At 41.3% G+C, this 22,095-nt stretch overlaps 1 protein-coding gene across 3 annotated transcripts in view; it reads right to left on the reverse strand.

The window, feature by feature from the left end:
* The window catches only part of lin9 (lin-9 DREAM MuvB core complex component), a 322,562-nt gene that overhangs the window by 205,090 nt on the left and 95,377 nt on the right, over positions 1-22,095 (reverse strand). For all 3 annotated transcript variants that reach the window (XM_051924272.1, XM_028797293.2, XM_051924273.1), the window contains exon 4: positions 15,469-15,571. In XM_051924272.1, the coding sequence (XP_051780232.1) occupies positions 15,469-15,519 (51 nt within the window). In that variant the 5' untranslated portion in view covers positions 15,520-15,571. The remainder of the gene's footprint in view (positions 1-15,468; positions 15,572-22,095) is intronic.

Below are 22,095 nucleotides of genomic sequence, written 5' to 3' on the forward strand. Positions count from 1 at the left end.
CACACAGGTTTAACTTAAATATTGTGTAAATGTTGGGTTTGTGATCTGCTGGTCGGAGACACGAACACAGAATTCAATGGATGTTCTTCTGAGCAGGCTTTCTTTATTGCACACGTACCAAAACCCCAATTCCTATCCTTCCTTTTTCTTTCTCCACATAACCAATCACCACACGATAAATGTCTTTGTGAAATTAAAACTAGGTATAAACTTAGCACACGGAGTGTTCAGAACTTTACAAATATCTTTGTTATACATGTTTAATTATGACATCCATTCAGGGTTGTGCCCATTCCTGAACGAGTCACCAGCACATTGCAGGATGAATACGAGCAAAACATACACTAGCAGGGTCAATATAGCACAACAAAACCCCACATCCTACATGACTTTGAAAGGAAACTGAAGCACGCCGAGTAAACTCACCAGAAAAACATGCAAACTCAAGGCAGGGTATACCCGAGACACCCTTGCTGCGAGGTAGCAGTGCAACCTCCACGCCGCCGTGCCCCCACATGATTAGTACATGCTTTAATGCATTTCACCATGAAAATTATATCAAGTATTTATCTTAGCATTCTAAATGTTCAGAGAGCAGGAATATCATGAAGTGAATTTATTCTGTGCGGCAATTGCTGCACGTGCCTCCTCTTAGCACAGAGGAAGTCCGTTTAAGAAGCTCTGGGAACACTTAAAGCATTTAATGTGCTATATAACTTATGACGGGGTTTGAGAAAAGCTAGTTAATTAAATATTCATTTCACGATGAACTTTAGTTTACAATGTTCTACTTTAATGACAAAGTACGAGAATAAAGTCGACATGTTGACTTTATTCTCGTCATAAGAGTTGAGATTAAAGTGGAAATGTCGAGTATAAAGTCAACATGTCGTCACACTATTACACAGTACCCAGGTACATTACACTGTATTGAAAACAAATAAAACAAGTACAACTTGGCTTGCAGTATTATCCAGTAGTATAGAAACAGTATTTACATATTTGACCTTTTAAAACCAAAGCATCTCCAGGCAACGGACATGACTCCTTTTTTTTCGGCAAAAGTTCTTCTGTGTCATCATGTTCAACTTTATCATCAGCTACAGCTTCAGTTTTGGAATGTTCACTGTCCATTTTCACCGCACAATACCTACAACTACCACACCTATTTAGCGGTGTAGCAGTGCAAAAGAGCCCCCGTGCAACACCTCTGTGTTTAGCGGTGTAGCAGTGAAAAAGGTCCCCACTTGAACAGTTTCCCGCTGCGCCACGTTCTGAACGTCGTTTAGGCAATTTAAACCGGTGTTGTGGTATAAGAAAAATCCATATCATAACAAAAATAAAAAAACGGTTTTCGGTATGAACCGGTATACCGCCCAGCACTAATTCAAACTATCTTCTTAGGCCTTCCTCTGGGCCTTATCTCCTCCCTCTCCACCTCCTCTCGTTGTATCTCTTCACCCAATAATCATCTAAGTTTCACCCCTCATGCCCAATCTACCTTAATTTCTTCCTTCTCCGCATAACAGCCATAGTCTCCATAGACTATTTATTATAACTCAGCATTTGTCGTCTTCTCATTCCATGACACTCCACAAATCCATCTGATCATTTTTATCTCTGTTCTTTCCAGCTTTATTTCATGCTCGGTCTTCACTGACCACGTCTCACTCACTAAAGTGCACACTACTTCTTACTCCGCTTTAATAAATATCCTGGAATTTATTCCATGCACCCGTCATTATTGAGGTCTCATGATCACTGCTGTGTCTTCTCCTCCATCTATGCTCAATATGTCACCCTAAGTAGCAGAACACCCCTACTTTCTCCAAAGCAGTCCCATTACCAATATGTACTGCACATTTACACTAATTGCATTAGTATTATGCACTTTTCTCACACACCTCCTATAAGTAAGGTCACATTTGCTACTTAAAATACTATGCTTCACACCACAATATCTTTTGGGCACCCACTTCAATAACCTGTGCAGTGGATGGAGTTTCTCCCAAAAATTCTACCTAGCATGCCATATAGCCATGCACCCATTTCTAACACACCTACTACCCCTTTTCCTACAAGCATCACCTTAAGGCCTTTGTTGTACAAACCAAAACAATTTAGATTTAATCAATGAAAAGGAAATGTGTCAAACAAATATATCTACATTTTCTAGTTTAGCATACCTTACAGAAAATATACGTAAAGTTCTATTTATTTAATGCCTTTACCCAAGGCGACTAGCAAAGTAAACCACAGTATTTACAATGAATAAATGAATGAATGAAAATGCAAGTACAGCAGGCTCAATCGAAAAAGGAGGATCTGCATAAAATATTTATACTTCAGAACAAAAAGCTATTTACAGAATTAATTTTGCAACTTGTTAAAATTACTAAAATGTGCTTACCAGAGCTACAGTATCACAGATGATCCAAAATTAGACTGGAAGGCTTTTATATAACTATTAGGTAAAAATCTCAGAATTGGAAAATAACTAAAACAGCATTTATCTGATATGCCAGAGCCTCAGCAATCAAAACTGAGAAAAAACACTATCAAAGCAAGTTTTCATATTTTATTCATCATTCTAGAGATCACCTAAAGCCAACAAAAATGTGCACACTGGAAAACGGTAAGCAGTTTAGCATAACAAAAAGCAAAATATCATTAAACTGTTTCTGCAACAAGACAGAGTTCCATTACAGAGAAGAACTACCACAAGAAGGGTGAGGATAGGGCCCATTAACACTAGACTACTAGAGAACTTTAAGGCTTGTACCACACTATATGACCGAGTCAAAGGGCATGTTTAAAACTTAATGGCTGCAGTTGCTTTTCGGCTTGAGGAAGCTAGTTTTATATCACTAGGAAATGCAAGGGATGACAGAGTTAGTATCACTAACATAACATTTTGACAGCCAATTAAACATGCTGATCGACAGCACTGGTGGTTTTACAAATGTTTTTCAGGTATGGCGAATTCAGCTACAATTTTGGGCCTTCTTTATCCTTAATCTATTCTGTTGTTAAACAACAAATACGGGACATTGAGCAAACAAGCTGCTTTTCTGTTTGTGTGGTTGAAAGCACTAAATTTTCTTTACTTGCAGCTGAATTATACACATTGTATTTCTGTCCGGAGTGCTCATTAGTTGTCAACTCTTGCGCGTGCGTGCACACACACACACACACACACACACACACACACACACACACTACACCACCCTTTCAATTTAAGACAAAACCAAATTTGTTTGATTCAGTAGCTGACACGGGAGTGCACTGAAACTCACTAAGGTAACAAAAATGAGGGCTACAAAAGGAAAATCATTGGAAAAGGTGTGCTGTGTAATGCCTACTTAAGATGACAAAGCAAACGGCAATAGAAGGTTTCTCCGATTTCTCACTGAATTTATTAACAGGACAGTTAAGAAAATGTATTAGCAATTATGTTGTGACCCAATTTAGGGTTGTGGTGTGCCACTGATGGGTTGTGAGTTACTACTGTTTATAATGGTAGTGGGTCCCAGTCAGACACCACTCCAATGTTCGTGCACAAACCACCACAATCCCAGCCCCAGCTGTGACAATCACACTGGAATAACCAAGAGGGAAACTTCCCTGATGATCCCACTCAAATCACCAAGGAGAACTAAAAAAAAACCCTCCCCCCTGCTCAGAAGGTAGCTCCAATCACTAAAGAGAGGATCTAACAATCATGCTCAAATCTCAAAGGGGAATCCCCAAGACAAAAAGTAGATTGTGGTATTTAAATGGGTATCATGCTCTACTGGTTTGCTATTTAAGTGAAATATGGCACCAATCTCTCTGCATGGAAGAGTTATTCTAGTCTTTTAAACAAAATTAAAATATTATAATTCTTAAGTATGTTGCAGGCCCCACCACTTCGGAGTAGCATCAAGCTGAAGCAGAGTGTAGCGGCGTCTCCCACAGGCACGTACCCTTTTGCAAACACCTGAGTAAGTTCAACTGAAGTAAAGCCGACCAGGAGAAATAACTGGCAGTGGTAAATCAGTCGATCACTCAGCGGGTAGTGGAAACTTAAAGCTGACGGCCTCTAAGTGATTCAGCTGAAAGCGGAAAGCGCAGAAAGCACAGAAGTTACTGCAAAAACAGAGAAGATGAGATCACCACTAAATGCAAATTCAATCTGTTCTCTGCCTATTGAGGGCACATTTATATGTTGTGCTTCCTGCAGCATGTACAGTTCAGGTTTTCCGGCCGACAGTGTAGACAGCTTCACCTGCCAAAAGGGTTTAGTTAATTTAGAGTTGGTCGGGTAATACGCAAATTGGAGGGCCATGTTAGGAACCGGACAGCAATTAGGCAAATCAAAAATTGAATCAACTCTGCTTGTTTAGACAATTTGGCTACTGTCTCTCCAGGTCCCACTGTAATTAAGTGCATGGCCGAAGTCAGCAGCACCAACTCAGCCACAGGGCAAGTGGGTAACAGTAAGACAGGAGTCTATACCACCAAAATTTAGTTCCTCGGCACCCAGTTCACCAATTCAGACCCAGAACAGATTCTCTGCACTACACAGCACGGCTGTGAATACCGAGAATAAGAATGTACTCATAATTGGCGATTCCATAGTGCGGAATGTTAGAATTCCAAACTATGTTAAGCCAGCAGTTAATGTTAAATGACTCACAGGGGCCAAGATTTGACATAGAGGCTGCACTAGATCATGTCACCGACACGGAGGTATCTAACTTATTGCTGTATATCGGCACTAAGGATAATTTATTTACAGCAATCTGAGGTATTAAAGAGGAACTTCATATCTCTATCCACCAAAGCTAAAAGAAAATGTCAGAATTTAGTTGTATCTGGCCCCTTACCAAGATTATATAGAGGGGATGTGATTTATAGCAGATTGCGTTCCTTTCACTATTGTCTATAAACCTGGTGTGCAAATAAAAGCACAGCTTTTGTGAACAATTGGGATAATTGTTGGGAAAGTCCTGCATTTTTCAAAATAGATGGTCTTAATCCTAACTTGAGGGAATCTTATGTATTATCCCAAAATTTTGGGGCGGAGTGGTGGCTCTGAGGCTAAAGATCTGCGCTGGTATCCTTAACCTGTAATTGCTCCAGGGGCGCTGTACAATGGCTGACCCTGCGCTCTGACCCCAATGGGTATGTGAAAACTAACAAATTCCTAATACAAGAAATTGTATAAGATGAAATAAAGAACAAGAAAAAAAATATGGCAGCAAAACTGCCTGGCTGACTGATTAGAGCACCATCCAGGCCACAGTCATGTGATCTTAAATCAAAGACTGTTTATCCCACCTGTTACTATCCTGAAGCTGTTACCCATAATCCTTGTTGTGGGGCATCTTATAAGTTCAGTCTTGATGCAAACCTTTAATTGATAACCAAAAAATAAGGTGTATAATTAGACCAAGAGGTAAAACCAGACCCTCCAATAGGGGCACCTGTAGTAGAAATTTACTTCAAATAAAAACAAAATATATATCATCAGTTCAGAAAGAAGCATGCAGTTTTAAATGCTTTTCATAGAACATTCACTCTCTTGCAAGTAAAGCTGTTTTGGCAAATGATAATATATTAAGTACAAAATCTGATCTGCGTCTTCTCACTGAAACCTGGCTTAGAAAATCTGATACTGTTCCCCTAGCTGAGGCATCACCAGATGGATACTCGTTCCTTCAGAAGTCTAGAGATTCTGGTCGAGGAGGAGGCCTTGAAATTAATTGTAACAAAATGCAAATTACTACTAAAAATGTAGGTGACTTTACATCCTTTGAAGCATTAATTTTAAATATTAAAACAGATTCCAACACAATTAGATAGATAGATAGTGCTAGTCTACAGACCACCAGGGCCATATTTATTGTTCATTACTGAATTTAGCAACCTTTTATCTGATTTGGCTATAAATTATGATCATGTGATTGATGGGGATTTTTAATGTACACATTGATGTGGAAACTGACACTTTTAGCAAAAGTTTTACTTATTTATTAAATTCAGTAGGATTTTGTGAGATTGTCAAAGGGCCAACTCATAATCATAACCACACAGACTTAATTATAACAAAGTTGAAATTTAAATGAAAACAATTTAGATCAGCTAACATCACATTATAATGTGACCTTGAGAGATGCTCTGGACGCAGTGGCTCCCCTTAAAACAAAAGTGATCGAAGCACATAGAAACTCTCCCTGGTTTAATGAGAACACTCGAGCTCTTAAAATTAGAGTGTTGAAAACTGGAGTGCAGATGGAGAACAACAAAGCTACAGGTCTTTCAAATTGCATGGACAGTGTGTTAAAAAACATAAAAAAGCTCTCTTTAAAGCTCGCTCAGAATACTATTCTACAATAATAGATAAAAATCCTTGGGTACGGTTTAGAACAGTGGCTAAATTAACAAATGGGAATTCAGATCAAATATATGTACAGATATTAGCAGTACAGACTTTATGAACTTCTTCAATGAGAACATTAAAAATAAGATCCCAGATTTCAGCATCACAGTACAAACCACATACTAGCTTACTCCAATCCAGTGCCAACAAACTAGTAAAAAATGCAATGGATGTTCTTGCTGCACCTATTCTTAACATTATCAATAGTTCATTATTTCATGGCACAGTAGCTGATGCACTAAAAGTGTCAGTAATTAAACCATTACTTAAAAAGTCAGACCTAGACCAACACATACTTAATAATTCTAGACCTATTTCAAATTTACCCTCTCTCTAAAATACTAGAAAAAAGTAGTCACCAATCAGCTTGTCACACTTTACGCATTATAATTTGAGAAATTTCAGTCTGCCCCTCCTCGAGCCGCCACCTTATCGTGGTGGAGGGGTTTGCATGTCCCAATGATCCTAGAATCTCTGTTGTCAGGGGCTTTATGCACCCGGTAGGGTCACCCAAGGCAAACTGATCCTTGGCAAGGGACATGACGAAGAGCGGTTCAGAAAACCTATGATGCATACAAACATTGGATGGCATTTTCCCTCGCCAGGACACAATTCACCGGGGCCCCCCTCTGGAGCCAGGCCTGGAGGTCGGGCTCGACGGCGAGCACCTGGTGGCCGGGCCTGCACTCATGGGGCACAGCCCGAACAGGCAACGTGGGTCCCCCTTCCCATGGGCTCATCACCTATGGGAGAGGCCAAGGAGGTTGGGTGCAGTGTGAGTCAGGTGGTGGCCGAAGGTGGGGACTTTGGCGGTCTGATCTTCGGCTACAGAAGCTGGCTCTTGGACGTGGAATGTCACCTCTCTGAAGGGGAAGGAGCCCGAGCTAGTCCGCGAGGTTCCGGCTAGATATAGGGGGGTAGGGGGAAAGTTATACCTTTCAATGACAGTGAGACCTGGAAGGGCGTGATTGGGAGGAATGGTCCTCCCAATCTGAACCCGAGTGGTGTTTTGTTATTGGACTTCTGTGCTCATCACGGATTGTCCATAACGAACACCATGTTCAGGCATAGGGGTGTCCATATGTGCACCTGGCACCAGTGTAGCGCTGCCACATAAAGAATAATGTTTTCTGCTGTCGATCGGTTGTTGGGGGGGGTGAACAGTCTTCCGACAGAGATTGACAGCGGTGCCCCAGAGGTGGAACTTCCGGTTTGTTCGAGGAGTGATTTGCATAAAGCGCGTCGTTTTAAAGAGTAAAGGAGAAGGGAGAGAGAAAGGAAAAGAAGAGCATCGTATATCAGAAAAGGCAGTTCAGATTCTGCTCTGGCCATGGGGAAAGCCTAGGAGCTCCTATTCAGTCCTGTCAGAAGGTGGATGGTCTTCTCCTTTTACCTGGGAATCGATCGTTCTGCTAGTACCTACGGACTTGGGTGAGCTATCGAAACGGACTTACTTTCATTTAATCATGGCGCAAGTCTGACTGTACATCTTGTATGACGAAGAGGATATTGGATATATATAGTCCGCTATTTTCAGGACTCCGCATCAGCTTGACGGCCGTTACAGGAATATTATTGTGGACTATCAGCGGATCTATTTATTATCACTAGTACGGGAATTGGGGGAATGAATACTTTTGATGTATAGATACATGTATATGTTGGTGGCGCTGCAAAACTAAGGGTTACTTAGGTTCGGGCGGGCGATCCATGTGTAAGGGATTAATTTTCTATTTGTTGTTTATTTGATGGTCTAAGGTGGGCTGTGACATATACCTGCATTGATTTTGAGGGATTATTTTATTAGAATAAAGACTATACGGGCAACTTATTAAGGTGTGATATTGGCCTATCCTTTTAACATCTGCCTTTAGCTAGGTCAGAATTGTGGTAGCAATTCTCTCAGGCTAGTGCTCAAGACGAATTGTTACACCAGGATACCCTAGGCCTCAATTTGATGATCGACTTGTCCTGGACACTCGGGTGAAGAGAGGGGCGGAGCTGTCAATTGATCACCACCTGGTGGTGAGTTGGCTTCAATGGTGGGGGAGGATGCTGGTCAGAGTCCCCTGTCAGAAGTAGCTTCAACTCCCACCTCCGGCAGAACTTCGACCACGTCCCGAGGGAGGTGGGGGACATTGAGTCTGAATAGACCATGTTCCGTGCCTCTATTGTTGAGGCAGCTGACAGGAGCTGTGGCCATAAGGTGGTCGGTGCCTGTCGTGGCGGCAATCACCGGTGGTGAGGGATGCCGTCAAGCTGAAGGAATCCTAAAGGATCCTTTTGTCTTGTGGGACTCCAGAGGCGGCTAACAGGTCCCGGGCAGGCCAAGCGGAATGCAGCTTCGGTGGTTGCGGAGGCTAATACTCGGGTGTGGGAGGAGTTTGGGGAGGCCATGGAGAACGACTTCGAGGAGATTCTGGTCCATCATCCAGCGTCTCGGGAGGGGGAAACAGTGCAATGTCAACACTGTATATGGTGGGGATGGTGCTCTGCTGACCTCAACTCGGGGCCTTGTGGGTCGGGCGGGGGTTGGAGAGGAGTAGCTCAAAGACCTCCTCAATCTCACTAACATGTCTTCCAATGAGGAAGCAGAGCCTGAGGACATGGAGGTGGGCTCAAAAATCTCTGGGACTGAGGTCACCGAGGTGGTCAAAATACTTCTTGGTGGCAGGGCCCCAGGGGGTGGATGAGATACGCCTGGAGTTCCTCAAGGCTCTGGTTGTTGTAGGACTGTCTTAGTTGACATGCCTCTGCAACATTGCATGGACATCGGGGACAGTGCCTCTGGGTTGGCAGACCGGGGTGGTGGTCTGAGGGTGTGTTCGTGTTTTGTGGACTTGGAAAAGGCATTCGACCGTGTTCCTCGGGGAATCCTGTGGGGGGGTGCTCTGGGAGGATGGGATACCGGACACCCTGATAAAGGCTGTTCGATACCTGTACAACCGATGTCACAGCTTGGTCCGTATTGCCGGCAGTAAGTTGAACCTGTTTCCAGTGAAAGTTGGACTCCACCAGGGCTGCCCTTTGTCTCCGATTCTGTTCATAACTTTTATGGTCAGAATTTCTAGGCACAGCCAGGGCATTGAGGGGGACCGGTTTGGTGGGCTCCGGATTGGGTCACTGCTTTTTGCAGATTATATTGTCCTGTTTGCTTCATCAGGCCATGATCTTCAGCTCTCTCTGGATTGGTTCGCAGCCAAGTGTGAAGATGCTGGGATGGGAATTAGCACCTCCAAATCCAAAACCATGGTTCTCAGCTGGAAAATGGTGGAGTGCCCTTTCAGGAATGGGAGCGAGATCCTGCCACCAGGTGGAGGAGTTCAAATATCCCGGGGTCTTGTTCACAAGTGAGGGAAGAAAAGAGCAGGAGATCGACAGGTGGATCGGTGTAGTGTCCGCAGTGATGCAGGCTCTGCATCGGTCTGTCGTGGTGAAAAAGCAGCTGAGCTGAAAGGCAAAGCTCTCAATTTACCAGTCCATCTACATTCCTACCCTCACCTATGGTCATGAGCTATGGGTAGTGACCAAAAGAACGAGATCGGGAATACAAGCGGCTGACAGGAGTTTCCTCCACAGGGTGTCTGGGCTTTCCCTTAAAGGCAGGGTGAGAAGCTTGGTCATCCGGGAGGAGCTCAGAGTAGAGCCACTGCTCCTTCGTATCGAGAGGAGTCAGATGAGGTGGCTCGGGCATCTGATCAGGATGCCTCCTGGACGCCTCCCTGGTGAGGTATTCCGAGCACGTCTAACCGGGACGGGGACTCGGGGAATACCCAAGACATGCTGGAGGGACTATGCATCTCGGCTGGCCTGGGAATGCCTCGGGATTCCCCCGGAAGAGCTAGTAGAAGGGGCCAGAGAGAGGTAAGTCTGGGTATCTCTGCTCAAGCTGCTGCCCCCGTGACCTGACCTCAGATAAGCAGAAGAGGATGGATGGATTCCAGTCTGGTTTCCACACTGGTCATAGTACAGAAACGGCACCAACGTGGGTTGTACATGACATTCTGTAATTATGTTGTTAGACTTCAGCGCAGCATTCAACACCACTGACCATTCTATTTTACTACACAGGCTAGAAAATGATGTTGGGCTCACAGGCACTCTGCTCGCTTGGTTTAGTTCTTATCAAATCGATTCCAATACGTACAGAAATGTGCCGATAATATTCCATCATTATACACAGATGTGAGATATGGTGTCCCGCAGGGCTCAGTACTGGGACCTTTACTGTTTTCACTTTACATGCTTCCACTGGGATCTATCATTAGGAAACAACGTTCATTTTCACTCGTATGCAGAGGACACCCAGTTATACCTTTCATTTAGATCTAATGAAGTTTCTCCACTGTTGTCTTTAAATATTAGTTGCGTTAGTGAATTAAAAGGAGTGGATGAATGAGAACTACCTATCTTTAAACACAGATAAAACAGTTAATTTTTGAAGGGAATGACGCTGATCACAAAAAGTATTTTGTCATTTAACTCCGTGGGAATCACCATTAAATTTTACTGAATCAGGCTGCAATCTAGGAGTGATCTTTGACTCTAGCATGTCACTTCACTTAAAGTACACATTACAAAGTTGTCCAAATCAAGTTTCTTCCATCTTACAAATGTGGGGAAATGAAGGTGATTTCTAAATAAACAGGATTGTGACAAATTCATTCATGCATTTATTTCTAGTAGGACTGACTACTGCAACGTAGTGTTCACTGGATGTTCAAATTGTTCTTTATACAGCCTCCAGTTAATCCAAAATGCTGCGGCAAGAATTATTACAAGAACAAGAAAATATGAACACATACAGTAACTCCAGTTCTTAAATCCTTACACAGGCTCCCGGTTAAGTTTAGGGCAGATTTCAAAATCCTCCTTTTAATATATAAAGCCTTAAATGGCCAAGGTCTTGCTTACTTGTCTGAACTTATCATGACTTACAAACCAGAGTACACATTAAGATCTCAAGATGCTGGTCTCTACATCTCTACAATTTCATGAATTTAGTTTCAAATGCTTTCAGTATCATTCAGCCAGTCAATCAATACACAATGAGCTGATATTTAACATTTGCACTGTTTTCCTACAATTTAAAACTTTCAGAAAAAACACACATCACAAACTCTCTAAAGCTCCCAAAATGTTGAAGTAAAAGAATACTTTAATCATTACAAACTAATGCTTTCCATGGGCCTTCATCAACACTTTATAAATAAAAAGACAGCACATACTGTACGTTTTAAGTTCGCTTTCATCTTCCCTAAAACATTTGGCTCAGGAATTTGTTCAGGGTGTCGCTCTACTTCCCCAAGATGATGACAGCAAAGATCAAACAGGTCTCTGGAATTACAAGCAGCAAGTTCCACCGCACACCTAAATGGAAATTTCTGTCTGGCCTTGCTTGACCTGGCTGATTTTTTTGGCAAAGTGGCATAAGTTTTTGCTTGTAATTCCCTACAACCAATGTTCAGTCCCTATCACCACTGTTTCAGAGTGGTATGTTAGGGTGGCTTGTGAGTGAAATCTTCAGCAGAGATAGTTTTTCATAATACGCAAAGTGAACAGGTAAATCTCTCTCTAACTCTCTCTCTCTCAGAAGTAGGGAGCCGGGTGGGCATGCTCAAAAAATACATGTGTAATGCCTCGCAGAGTGCATGCTGACACTTCAGTGCATAAGCAAAGATATAAGAAGGCAGTCAGACTTCTTTTTTGGGCACATACACCGTCCAGATCTAAACACTAGCAGTGGAGAGGTGCTTGCATACTGAAGAGTCTATAGTTGCAGGTGTAAGCTGCCCATGTCGATCAAACTCGGGAAGTTCTGCAGTCTACTTGTTATTTTACACTGTAGGAAGTAAATAAATCAAGGTAAATAACATTCGATCTGGCTTTTATATACAAAGTACAGCAATGGCAAAAGTGCGATGTGCATTCTTTCTCCGATGTAGAACCCTCATCATCATCCGAGTTCACCTCTGTGATAGCATGTCTATGTGAAAACAGCAGTGTCAGATCGGGGAGGAGGGGGGGGGGGGGAATGTGAATGTGACTGGGAGAATAAAACTGAACAACAAAAAAATGAAAAAAAAAAAAACAAAAAGCCACCAGTAACCTTTACAAGTACGATAAATTTACACTGGCGGTTACATATACAATAAAAACATACATTTGATTTGAGTAATAGTAAGAATAAGAGCAGCTCACTTCTCAAAAAAAAAAAAGGCGTCTGGGGTCAAACCCATGACCTTATAAATTACCAGTCAGTAGCTCTTACCGCTGAACCACCAAAGCAGTTGTATTAAGTGTGTGTCAATGTCTCACCCTAACGCGTGATCTTTTTCTGCAGTTACAGTATATTCTTGAAAAAAGTGCACTTGTTTTGTTATACTTGTACCTTTTGTGAAAGTCTTTATTTGATATTTGGACTTCAGGCTTCAAACATTATACACTTCATGTCTACATTTTGTCAATTATTACTAAAACATGAAAAACTTTTAACAATGAGTTTACATAAATTGTTGTAGACACTGAACACACATGAAATGTGTGTATTCCAAATAATGATATACAGGCGCTGGTCATAAAATTAGAATATCATGACAAAGTTGATTTATTTTAGTAATTCCATTCAAAAAGTGAAACTTGTATATTAGATTCATTCATTACATAAAGACTGATGCATTTCAAATGTTTATTTCTTTTAATGTTGATGATTATAACTGACAACTAATGAAAGTCCCAAATTCAGTATCTCGGAACATTAGAATATCAATTAAGACCAATGCAAACAAAGGATTTTTAGAAATGTTGGCCAACTGAAAGGTATGAACATGAAAAGTATGAGCATGTACAGCACTCAACATTTTAGTTGGGGCTCCTTTGGCCTGGATTACTGCAGCAATGCGGGCGTGGCATGGAGTCGATCAGTCTGTGGCACTGCTCAGGTGTTATGAGAGCCCATGTTGCTCTGATAGTGGCCTTCAGCTCTTCTGAATTGTTCGGTCTGGCATATTACATCTTCCTCTTCATAATACCCCACAGATTTTCTATGGGGTTAAGGTCAGGCGAGTTTGCTGGCCAATCAAGAACAAGGATACCATGGTCCTTAAACCAGGTACTGGTAGCTTTGGCACTGTGTGCAGGTGCCAGGTCCTGTTGGAAAATGAAATCTGCATCTCCATAAAGTTCGTCAGCAGCAGGAAGCATGAAGTGCTCTAAAACTTCCTGGTAGACAGCTGCGTTGACCTTAGACCTCAGAAAACACAATGGACCAGCACCAGCAGATGACAATGGCACCCCAAACCATCACTGACTGTGGAAACTCTGCACTGGACCTCACGTAACTTGGATTCTGTGCCTCTCCTCTCTTCCTCCTGACTCTGGGACCTTGATTTCCAAAGGAAATGCAAAATTTACTTTCATCAGAGAACATAACTTTGGACCACTCAGCAGCAGTCCAAAGGCGAGACGCTTCTGACGCTGTCTCTTGTTCAAGAGTGGCTTGACACAAGGAATGCGACAGCTGAAACCCATGTCTTGCATACGTCTGTGCGTGGTGGTTCTTGAAGCACTGACTCCAGCTGCAGTTTACTCTTTGTGAATCTCCCCCACATTTTTGAATGGGTTTTGTTTCACAATCCTCTCCAGGGTGCGGTTACCCCTATTGCTTGTACACTTGTTTCTACCACATCTTGTCCTTCCCTTCGCCTCTCTATTAATGTGCTTGGACACAGAGCTCTGTGAACAGCCAGCCTCTTTAGCAATGACCTTTTGTGTCTTGCCCTCCTTGTGCAAGGTGTCAATGGTCGTCTTTTGGACAACTGTCAAGTCAGCAGTCTTCCCCATGATTGTGTAGCCTACAGAACTAGACTGAGAGACCATTTAAAGGCTTTTGCAGGTGTTTTGAGTTAATTAGCTGATTAGAGTGTGGCACCAGGTGTCTTCAATATTGAACCTTTTCACAATATTCTAATTTTCCGAGATACTGAATTTGGGACTTTCATTAGTTGTCAGTTATAATCATCAACATTAAAAGAAATAAACATTTGAAATACATCAGTCTGTGTGTAATGAATGAATCTAATATACAAGTTTCACTTTTTGAATGGAATTACTGAAATAAATCAACTTTGTCATGATATTCTAATTTTATGACCAGCACCTGTGTTATTTACCCTCTACAACTCTAAGCAACTCATAGGCAGGTAAACAGACTTGAGCTGAGAGAACTTTGTGCCCTTTCTGCGTTGGTGGGGTGGATGAGATAGCAGGCTGCTTGTACTTAACACATTTACAAACACAAAAGACTGACGACAGGTGTGAAGGAATTTAAAGTGGGCCGGGATTACGAGTTTTTTTTCGTAGGCTTTGGAAATTCTACTGTTAGATGGTCTTTTTCTTTTATTATACCTGTACAAAAATCAGTTTTCAGATTTACAGTAATACAAAATAAACATATTTAGACCTTTTTCATTTTTAAAATGCTAAGCCCTCAGTTGACATTTTCCTATTCACCTTTTTCTGCAAAGAATGGTTCTTTAACTATCATAGTAACAACACTGAACATAAAGCAGAGTTGGCAGTGGAGCAAATGACAGTGCAGCACCTTTAATGTCACTGTGTTGCTCACTAACATGCTCATTAGTAACAGCTTAAGCACCTGGAATAGTAGAATGAAAAGCATGATAATGATTATTATGATCATAAAAACCTTAAAAACCAAGGTTAAAAAAACATGAAATTGTCCTCATGTAACATATATACATGCTCGCTATATTACAAAAAATTTTTAGCAAGTCCAACAAGAAAGAAACTGAAGTAATAACTTGGATAATTAAAAAGAGGCCAATTAATTTTTCTGAAGGTTCAAGCATTAATGGAAGGAGAGGAAAAAGCATACCTATACTGTTTTTTCAGCAGGTATTTTATAATGAGCAACCTTTCTTGCAAGTAAAGCATATCACATTCAGAATAACTATCCAGTATAAACATATAAATAAAAATTAACACATTAAACATTTCTAACACTAAAGTATAGAATTTCGAACCTGAGGCACAACTGTTACCCTATGACTTCTTCTTGGTGACCTTGAATTCATTTGTCGGTCATCCTCCTCACAGAACAACGACTTCTTTGGAGCTTCTGGTTGGCTAAAAGATTGAAACATCAAAAAGTTAATTTATTATCCAAAGTAAAATAAAGTTTTTAATTAACAAACACTTGATTGAGAAAGTTTTTCCTTTACAAGGCTGCAAGGAACCAGGAAAGAATAAACCCTGGATAAAGCAAGTCTAATTGGAAGAATGTAAATGCATATATAATAATTTGGACTATGGGAGGAAATTGAAATTAAAAAAAAATTAAAAAAAAACACCACACAACACTACTCATAAAAACCATAGAAAATACGCAAATCAGGGTCCAGAAACTACAAGGTAACGCTGCCCACTATGCTTTTTTTTTTTTTTTTTTTTTTTTAAATATTTTAAGTCACCAATTAGCATTTAACAAATTAATTTATTACAGTATTCATTAACAATCTGGATATCAAAATTCAGAGTAAACAGCAAGAGGAAAAAATAAACCATACTAATTTTGCACCAACGTTCAGAAAATGTAATAGTACCAGCTTTTTTTACAGTACATCTAGTATCAAGACAGTCAGTACTGCACTCATGCATGACAAATAGATAACATTACCGTAGATACTCGCGTATTAGTCGATCTTGCAGATAAGTCGAGTGTATTTTTAAGCTGAAAATTATGAAATTTGTTATGACCCACGAATAAGTCGAGGGTAAAACTTGACAGCTTGCGACCTTTAACACTATGTACCAGCTGACAGGCACGCGTGATCGTATCTGCTATATGCCGGCTTGCTCCGGCGAACTTTAACACTATGTACTGGCCGACAGGAACGTGCGATTGCGGCCGCTAGATGCCAGCTTGCTCCGGCGACCTTAGGGATTAGAGATTGCTGGCCAGCTTCTAAGGAGTAAAAAGTGGCTTTCAGTATATGCTTGTGTTAAAATCGAGTACACCACAAGATACCCAGAAATGTAAAAGTGCTGCGACGGGTGGGCACCTGAACTATTGCAAAAGCACTCTCCGATATATTCACAAGTATTAGTATCCCTCGTAAGATTCTCAGTGATCAGGGAAGACCCTTTATGTCTCGCATCATGAGGCAGCAATGCGATAAGTTTTGGAATTAAGCGGTTACACTCCACGGTTTATCATCCGCCGACGAAAGGCCTGCCTGAACAATTTAATAAAACCCTTAAACCGATGATTTAGCTGGTTGCCCAGGATGATCCAACTTCCTAGGATACAGTTCTACCTTTCCTCCTGTCTGCAGGCCAGAAGTCCCTCAAGCGTTCATTGAGATGAGCCCTTTCAAACTATTATTTGGCTGGCGACCACACGTGGTGTTGGACATTTTTCAGGAAGAATGGACAGGGACTCATGAGACAAACCCCGGGGAGAAGGTTTGTCGACCAAGTCGTTTCATTGCAAGAGCAGATTGCCAGATTGCTCTCTATTGTGGTGGAACATCAGCAGCACGAGCAGGAGACACAAAAACATAATTATGACAAGTAAACACCGCGAGTTTAAGGGGGAAGGGAAAGCGTGCTGGTGTTGATCCCATCCAATCCACATAAACTTCAGGCCGAATGGCAAGGGCTAGCAGAGATAGAAGAGAGAATGTCTCCAGTAAATTAGAATTCCCGGGCGGCAGAAACCCGTACAAATTTGCATATAAAATCTTTTAAAGGAGTAGCACAACCGTCATGAAGTTCTGGTCAGGGCCACAGCGTTCCCCCAGAACGAGGTCGCTATTGGGGATGATTTAATCAACACCCAGAAAGAAAAATTGCTATCGTTGATCGAGGAGAACTCCGATGTCCTTTAGACAATACCTGGCCGGACGATGACTGCAGAACACAAGACTGTCACTCCACCCGATGTTACTATACAGGTGCCCCCCGTATCGCCTACCAGAGGTAACAAGGAAAGTGATAAACAGAAGCTTCAATTAGGTGTTTTTCGGCCAAGCAAAAGCAAATGGCTTAGTCTAATTTTACTCATCTCAAAATCTAATGGTTCGTTTCGAATCTGTATTGATTTTAGGCGTTTGAATAAGATTTCCAAGTTTGATGCATTTTGCCGCGTGTGGATGAGCTGTTGAAAAAGCTCAGGCAGGTTTCATATATCTCCACCCTTGACCTCACGTAGGGTTATTGGCAGGTCCCCTTGCAGTCTAGTTGTGAGAAGACTGCATTCGACACTCCAGACAGGTTGTTTAATTTACTGCATTCCCTTTTGGCCTCCAAGGTGCCCTGCTGACCTCTCTGCGAATGATAGATCAGATCCTGTGTCCCCATGCTGCGTACGTGGGTGCCTATCTCGACTATTATTATATATTATAAGGTTTCTAAACTCTTTTGGGTTGACATGCTCAAGAGCACCCCAAAGTGCGATTGCCGCGTCTGTGGAAGACAGCTTCTCTGTTGCCTAGTCAATCCAAACCAACCACAGTTGTGCTGTAAGCACCTGTCATCAAAGGGTGATGCAAGGAACATTAGAAATGCAGGGAACAGTAATACTTGGCAATGATCAGACATGATTGATGTGTACAGGAGAGTGGTAAATCCTGCTACAATAAATAACCGTGCTGTTGCTGTTTCAAGCTGAATAAAGCTGGTTTTGCTAAAGTACTGAGACTCAGCCTCATGTTTTAGGGTGCAACACAGGGCTTCGCACATCACAATTATATTTATATATATAATATATATAATATATATAATATATATAATATAATATTATATAATATATATATATATAAAAGCTACAATCATTTTCCAAAGTTAGAATGAGGTAAATAAGTAACACCCTTCCAGAAAGTGGGGATAAACTATTGGGAAAGCCCATACACACACACACACACACCCTACACCCCACCCCACCCCCCCCCACCCCCCACCCCCCATGAAGCGTTGCTAATATCAATGGGAACATTTGTGAAACACTTCTCTTAAAGTGGTGTTCAGAATAATAGGAGAATCAGTAAGAGCTAGAAATTACTGAATGCTTCACTTGATTGGAGAAGGTGATAAAAGTTCTGCATATTGAGAGTCATATGATGCAATGTGATGTGATGATAACCGGAGATGAATTGTTTAATTGAGGGCTCAGTCCATGGACAGACATTTGTGTATGAAAATAAAGAATTGCTCTGCATTCTCATCTGGAATCTAACTGCCTTCTTTGAAGAGAGAAGTATTTCCAATATCAAAAACTGATAGGTTGTCATTTAAACGGGATCTAAATTGGTTAGGAACGCCATGGTTAAATTCAGGGCTGGGAATTACTACACATGTAAAAACAGAACCATAGCTACAGTGTTCTTTACAGATTCTGTTGGTGGTTTTCCAAATGTGGTGGGGCATTTGAAATCCAGGAGGCTGCTCCCATTGGAGGTTATATAGTTATGAATATCATTTAGACATTGCTGGAATCCAGGATTCTTCCCATTCCCCCTGTGTATCAAATGTATCTCACACAGGGGTCCCTGGTTGTCTAGATTTTAGCCAATTCAAAAGATGCTCGTAGTATATTGTGGTGTTTAAGTAGCTGCACATTACCATTGACATTCCTGTATTCACTGTAAATGGGATATTATTTAAACACTAGAATCCCTGAAGCCTACAAAAAAAGTAATCCTGCAACAACTTAAATTCCTTCACACTTCTCTATTGGCTCTTTTGTCTTGCAAATGTGTCAATCAGCACAAGCAGCAGGCAGCCTGCTGTCCCGTCCCACCCCTGACAGAGCTGAAGTCAGTCACAAACTTCTCCAAACTCAAGTCTCTTTCTCTGGGTGTGAGGTGTCGGAGTTGTATAGGGTAAATATATTGTTATTTGGAATATATACATTTCATGTGTGTTTTGTGTCTACAATGATCTGTGTAAATGTAGGATGACAGGAAATGTGAGGCAAGAAATGTTGCACACAACTAAAACAAATTTTTTCCATTTTATACTTGTACTGACATGACATGAAGTGTATAATGTGTGAAGACTTCAGTCCATATATCAAATAAACACACATGCTTTTAATGAAGAATACAACCAAAAAAAAAAAATCATTCAATTTACATGTTGCTGTCAATGAGTTAAAAACCCAAGCTCAAATGTCAAGCAACAGAAAGTTGATATGTATTCTTGGATGGTGCAGAGGTTAAGAACTGCTGCCTTATAACCACAAGGATGCAGGTTTGAGTCTGGGCTCTCCATATTTTGAGTAGTGAGCTGACATTATTATTACTACTATAATAAAAACATATTTGATTTGAGTCTAACACTCGGTGTAAATTTTGGCTACATGTAAAGGTTAGCGCTTTATTTTTTTATTATTCAGTTTTATTCTCTCTGTTATGTTCATATGGTACAATGAACTTGCCACTCCCTCTCTGAGTTGATGGCGTTTGTGGTGACTATTTGTTGTACCGGCAATCAAAGACATGATGTCTCGTGATTGCTATCAGACTATCATGCAGCATTTGCGCTTTGTTGTCAAAGACACCCGTGCAGAATGTGTGAAAAACGACAGATTTGCTGGCAATTTGGCAACGTTTTGTTGAGAACTGTGCTTTCAGTTACAACTGAGGGCAAAGACTTTGAGTCTGTGGTTACAAAGCTTATGGAGCAGTTTCTGGACAAAAGGCAGATCCATAACAGTTTCTTCACAGCACTTTTGCTGGCTAATAGACTGCTGCACAACAACAACTCTGCCTGGCACCATAAGTAAAATGGGACTTCCACCTGCAGCTATGGTCACTTTAGTATGCAAGCAATTCACCACGCTACTATTTAGATCCAGCACTGCCATGCTGACGGTGTATGCACCCAAAAAGAAGATTATCAGTACCATGTTTGGGCACCCTTTCAATTGCATTAATTGAAGACCAGTAGTCATTTAATGCTGACAGGTTGCAGCACAAAATAGCTTTGATTAGCTCAGACCTTAAACTGCAAAAAAAAAAAAAAAAAAAGACATATGCAACCAATCAGGAAAAATGTTATTTAACATGGGTAATTGCTAGTTGTGCTTGTCCTTGGTTCTCTCAGAGAGTGGCAACATGGCAACCTTTAAAGAATCATCTATGGACCTAAAGACTAAAATTCATTGTTATGAATAAGGAGAAGGGTACAAGATATCACAATGGTTTGGACTGCCGGTCTCCACAGTCAGAAATGTAGTCTGGGAATGGAAGGCCACAGGAACAGTACTTGTGAAGGAAAGATATAGTAAGCCGATAAAAATACCTGAAAGGCACTGCCGAAGGCTAGTTAGAATGGTCACAGACAAACCACACACTGCCTCCAGAGACTTACAAGAACATCTAGCTGCTGCTGATGTCATTGTACATCGTTCCACAGTTGAGCACACTTTGCACCAGGAACAGCTCGGTGGAAGGGTTATGTGCAAAAGGCCATTTCTGAGTATTCACGACAAGAAGAGTTGCATGAGGTACGCAAAAGCGCATCTGGACAAGCCAGAAACATTTTGGAAAAAAAATATTGTGGACAGATGAGACTAAGTTATTTGGTCACAACTAGAGGCACTATGCATGGCAGGTTAAAAATAAAAACACAGCATTCCAAGAGAAGAACTTGCTGCCTACTGTAAAATTTGGTAGAGGGGGTATGTGGCTAGCACAGGTACTGGAAACCTTGTTAAAGTTCAGGGCTGCATGAATTCCTCCCAGTATCGGCAGATTCTTGACAGAATGTCAATCACAAAGCTGTTTATGCCAGGGTTGGATGTTTCAGCACAACAATGATCCAAAGCACTGTTCAAAATATACAAAGGAATTCTTGCAGAGGCGCAAGTACAATGTTCTAGAATGGAAATCCCAGTCCCCAGACCTGATCATCATTGAAAATGTATGGATTGATTTGAAGCAGGCTATCCATGCTCGAAAGCCATCAAACCAGACTGAACTTGAGGCATTTTGTATGGAAGAATGGTTCAAAATATCACCAGCCAGAACTCGGGGACTTGTCAGTGGCTATAGGAGGTGTCTACAGGCTGTTATTTCAGCAAAAGGAGGCTCTACTAAATATTGATGGGATTATTCCTTCGGGGTGCCCAAATTTATGCATCTGCCTATTTTTGTTTAAATGCATATTAAAATTGGTTCTGTTGGTCCAATAAAAAATATTTCACTACTGAAATGTTGTGGTTTCCATAAGGTATAAAATATGTTAAAATGAAGTTGCTGCCTTAAAAGCTTAGCAAGTTAGAAATTGATGCAGTGATTTTTATCAGGGGTGCCCAACCCTTTACAGAGCATAGCATTATTTACCCCATACAACTCCTGGAACCTCACTCCCAAAAAAAAACAAAAAAAAAAAAAAAACACTTGACCTCTGAGAATTTTCAAACTGACTTCAGCTCCGTCGGTGGGGGGGAAAGGATGCAGGTTGCTTGCGCTGATTGACACAGTTGCAAAACAAAAAGATACTGAAGGAGAGGTGCGAAGGAATTTAAAGTGGCCTGGGATTATGACTTTTTTTCGTAGGCTTCAGTAATTCTAGTGTTAATGTTAAAGGGGAAAAAACAATTTGAAAATTGTGGTCCACAAGCATGATCTGACTAAAAAAACCAA

The sequence above is a fragment of the Erpetoichthys calabaricus genome, chromosome 3 (assembly GCF_900747795.2).
Source record: "Erpetoichthys calabaricus chromosome 3, fErpCal1.3, whole genome shotgun sequence".
NCBI classification, from domain to species: domain Eukaryota; kingdom Metazoa; phylum Chordata; class Cladistia; order Polypteriformes; family Polypteridae; genus Erpetoichthys; species Erpetoichthys calabaricus.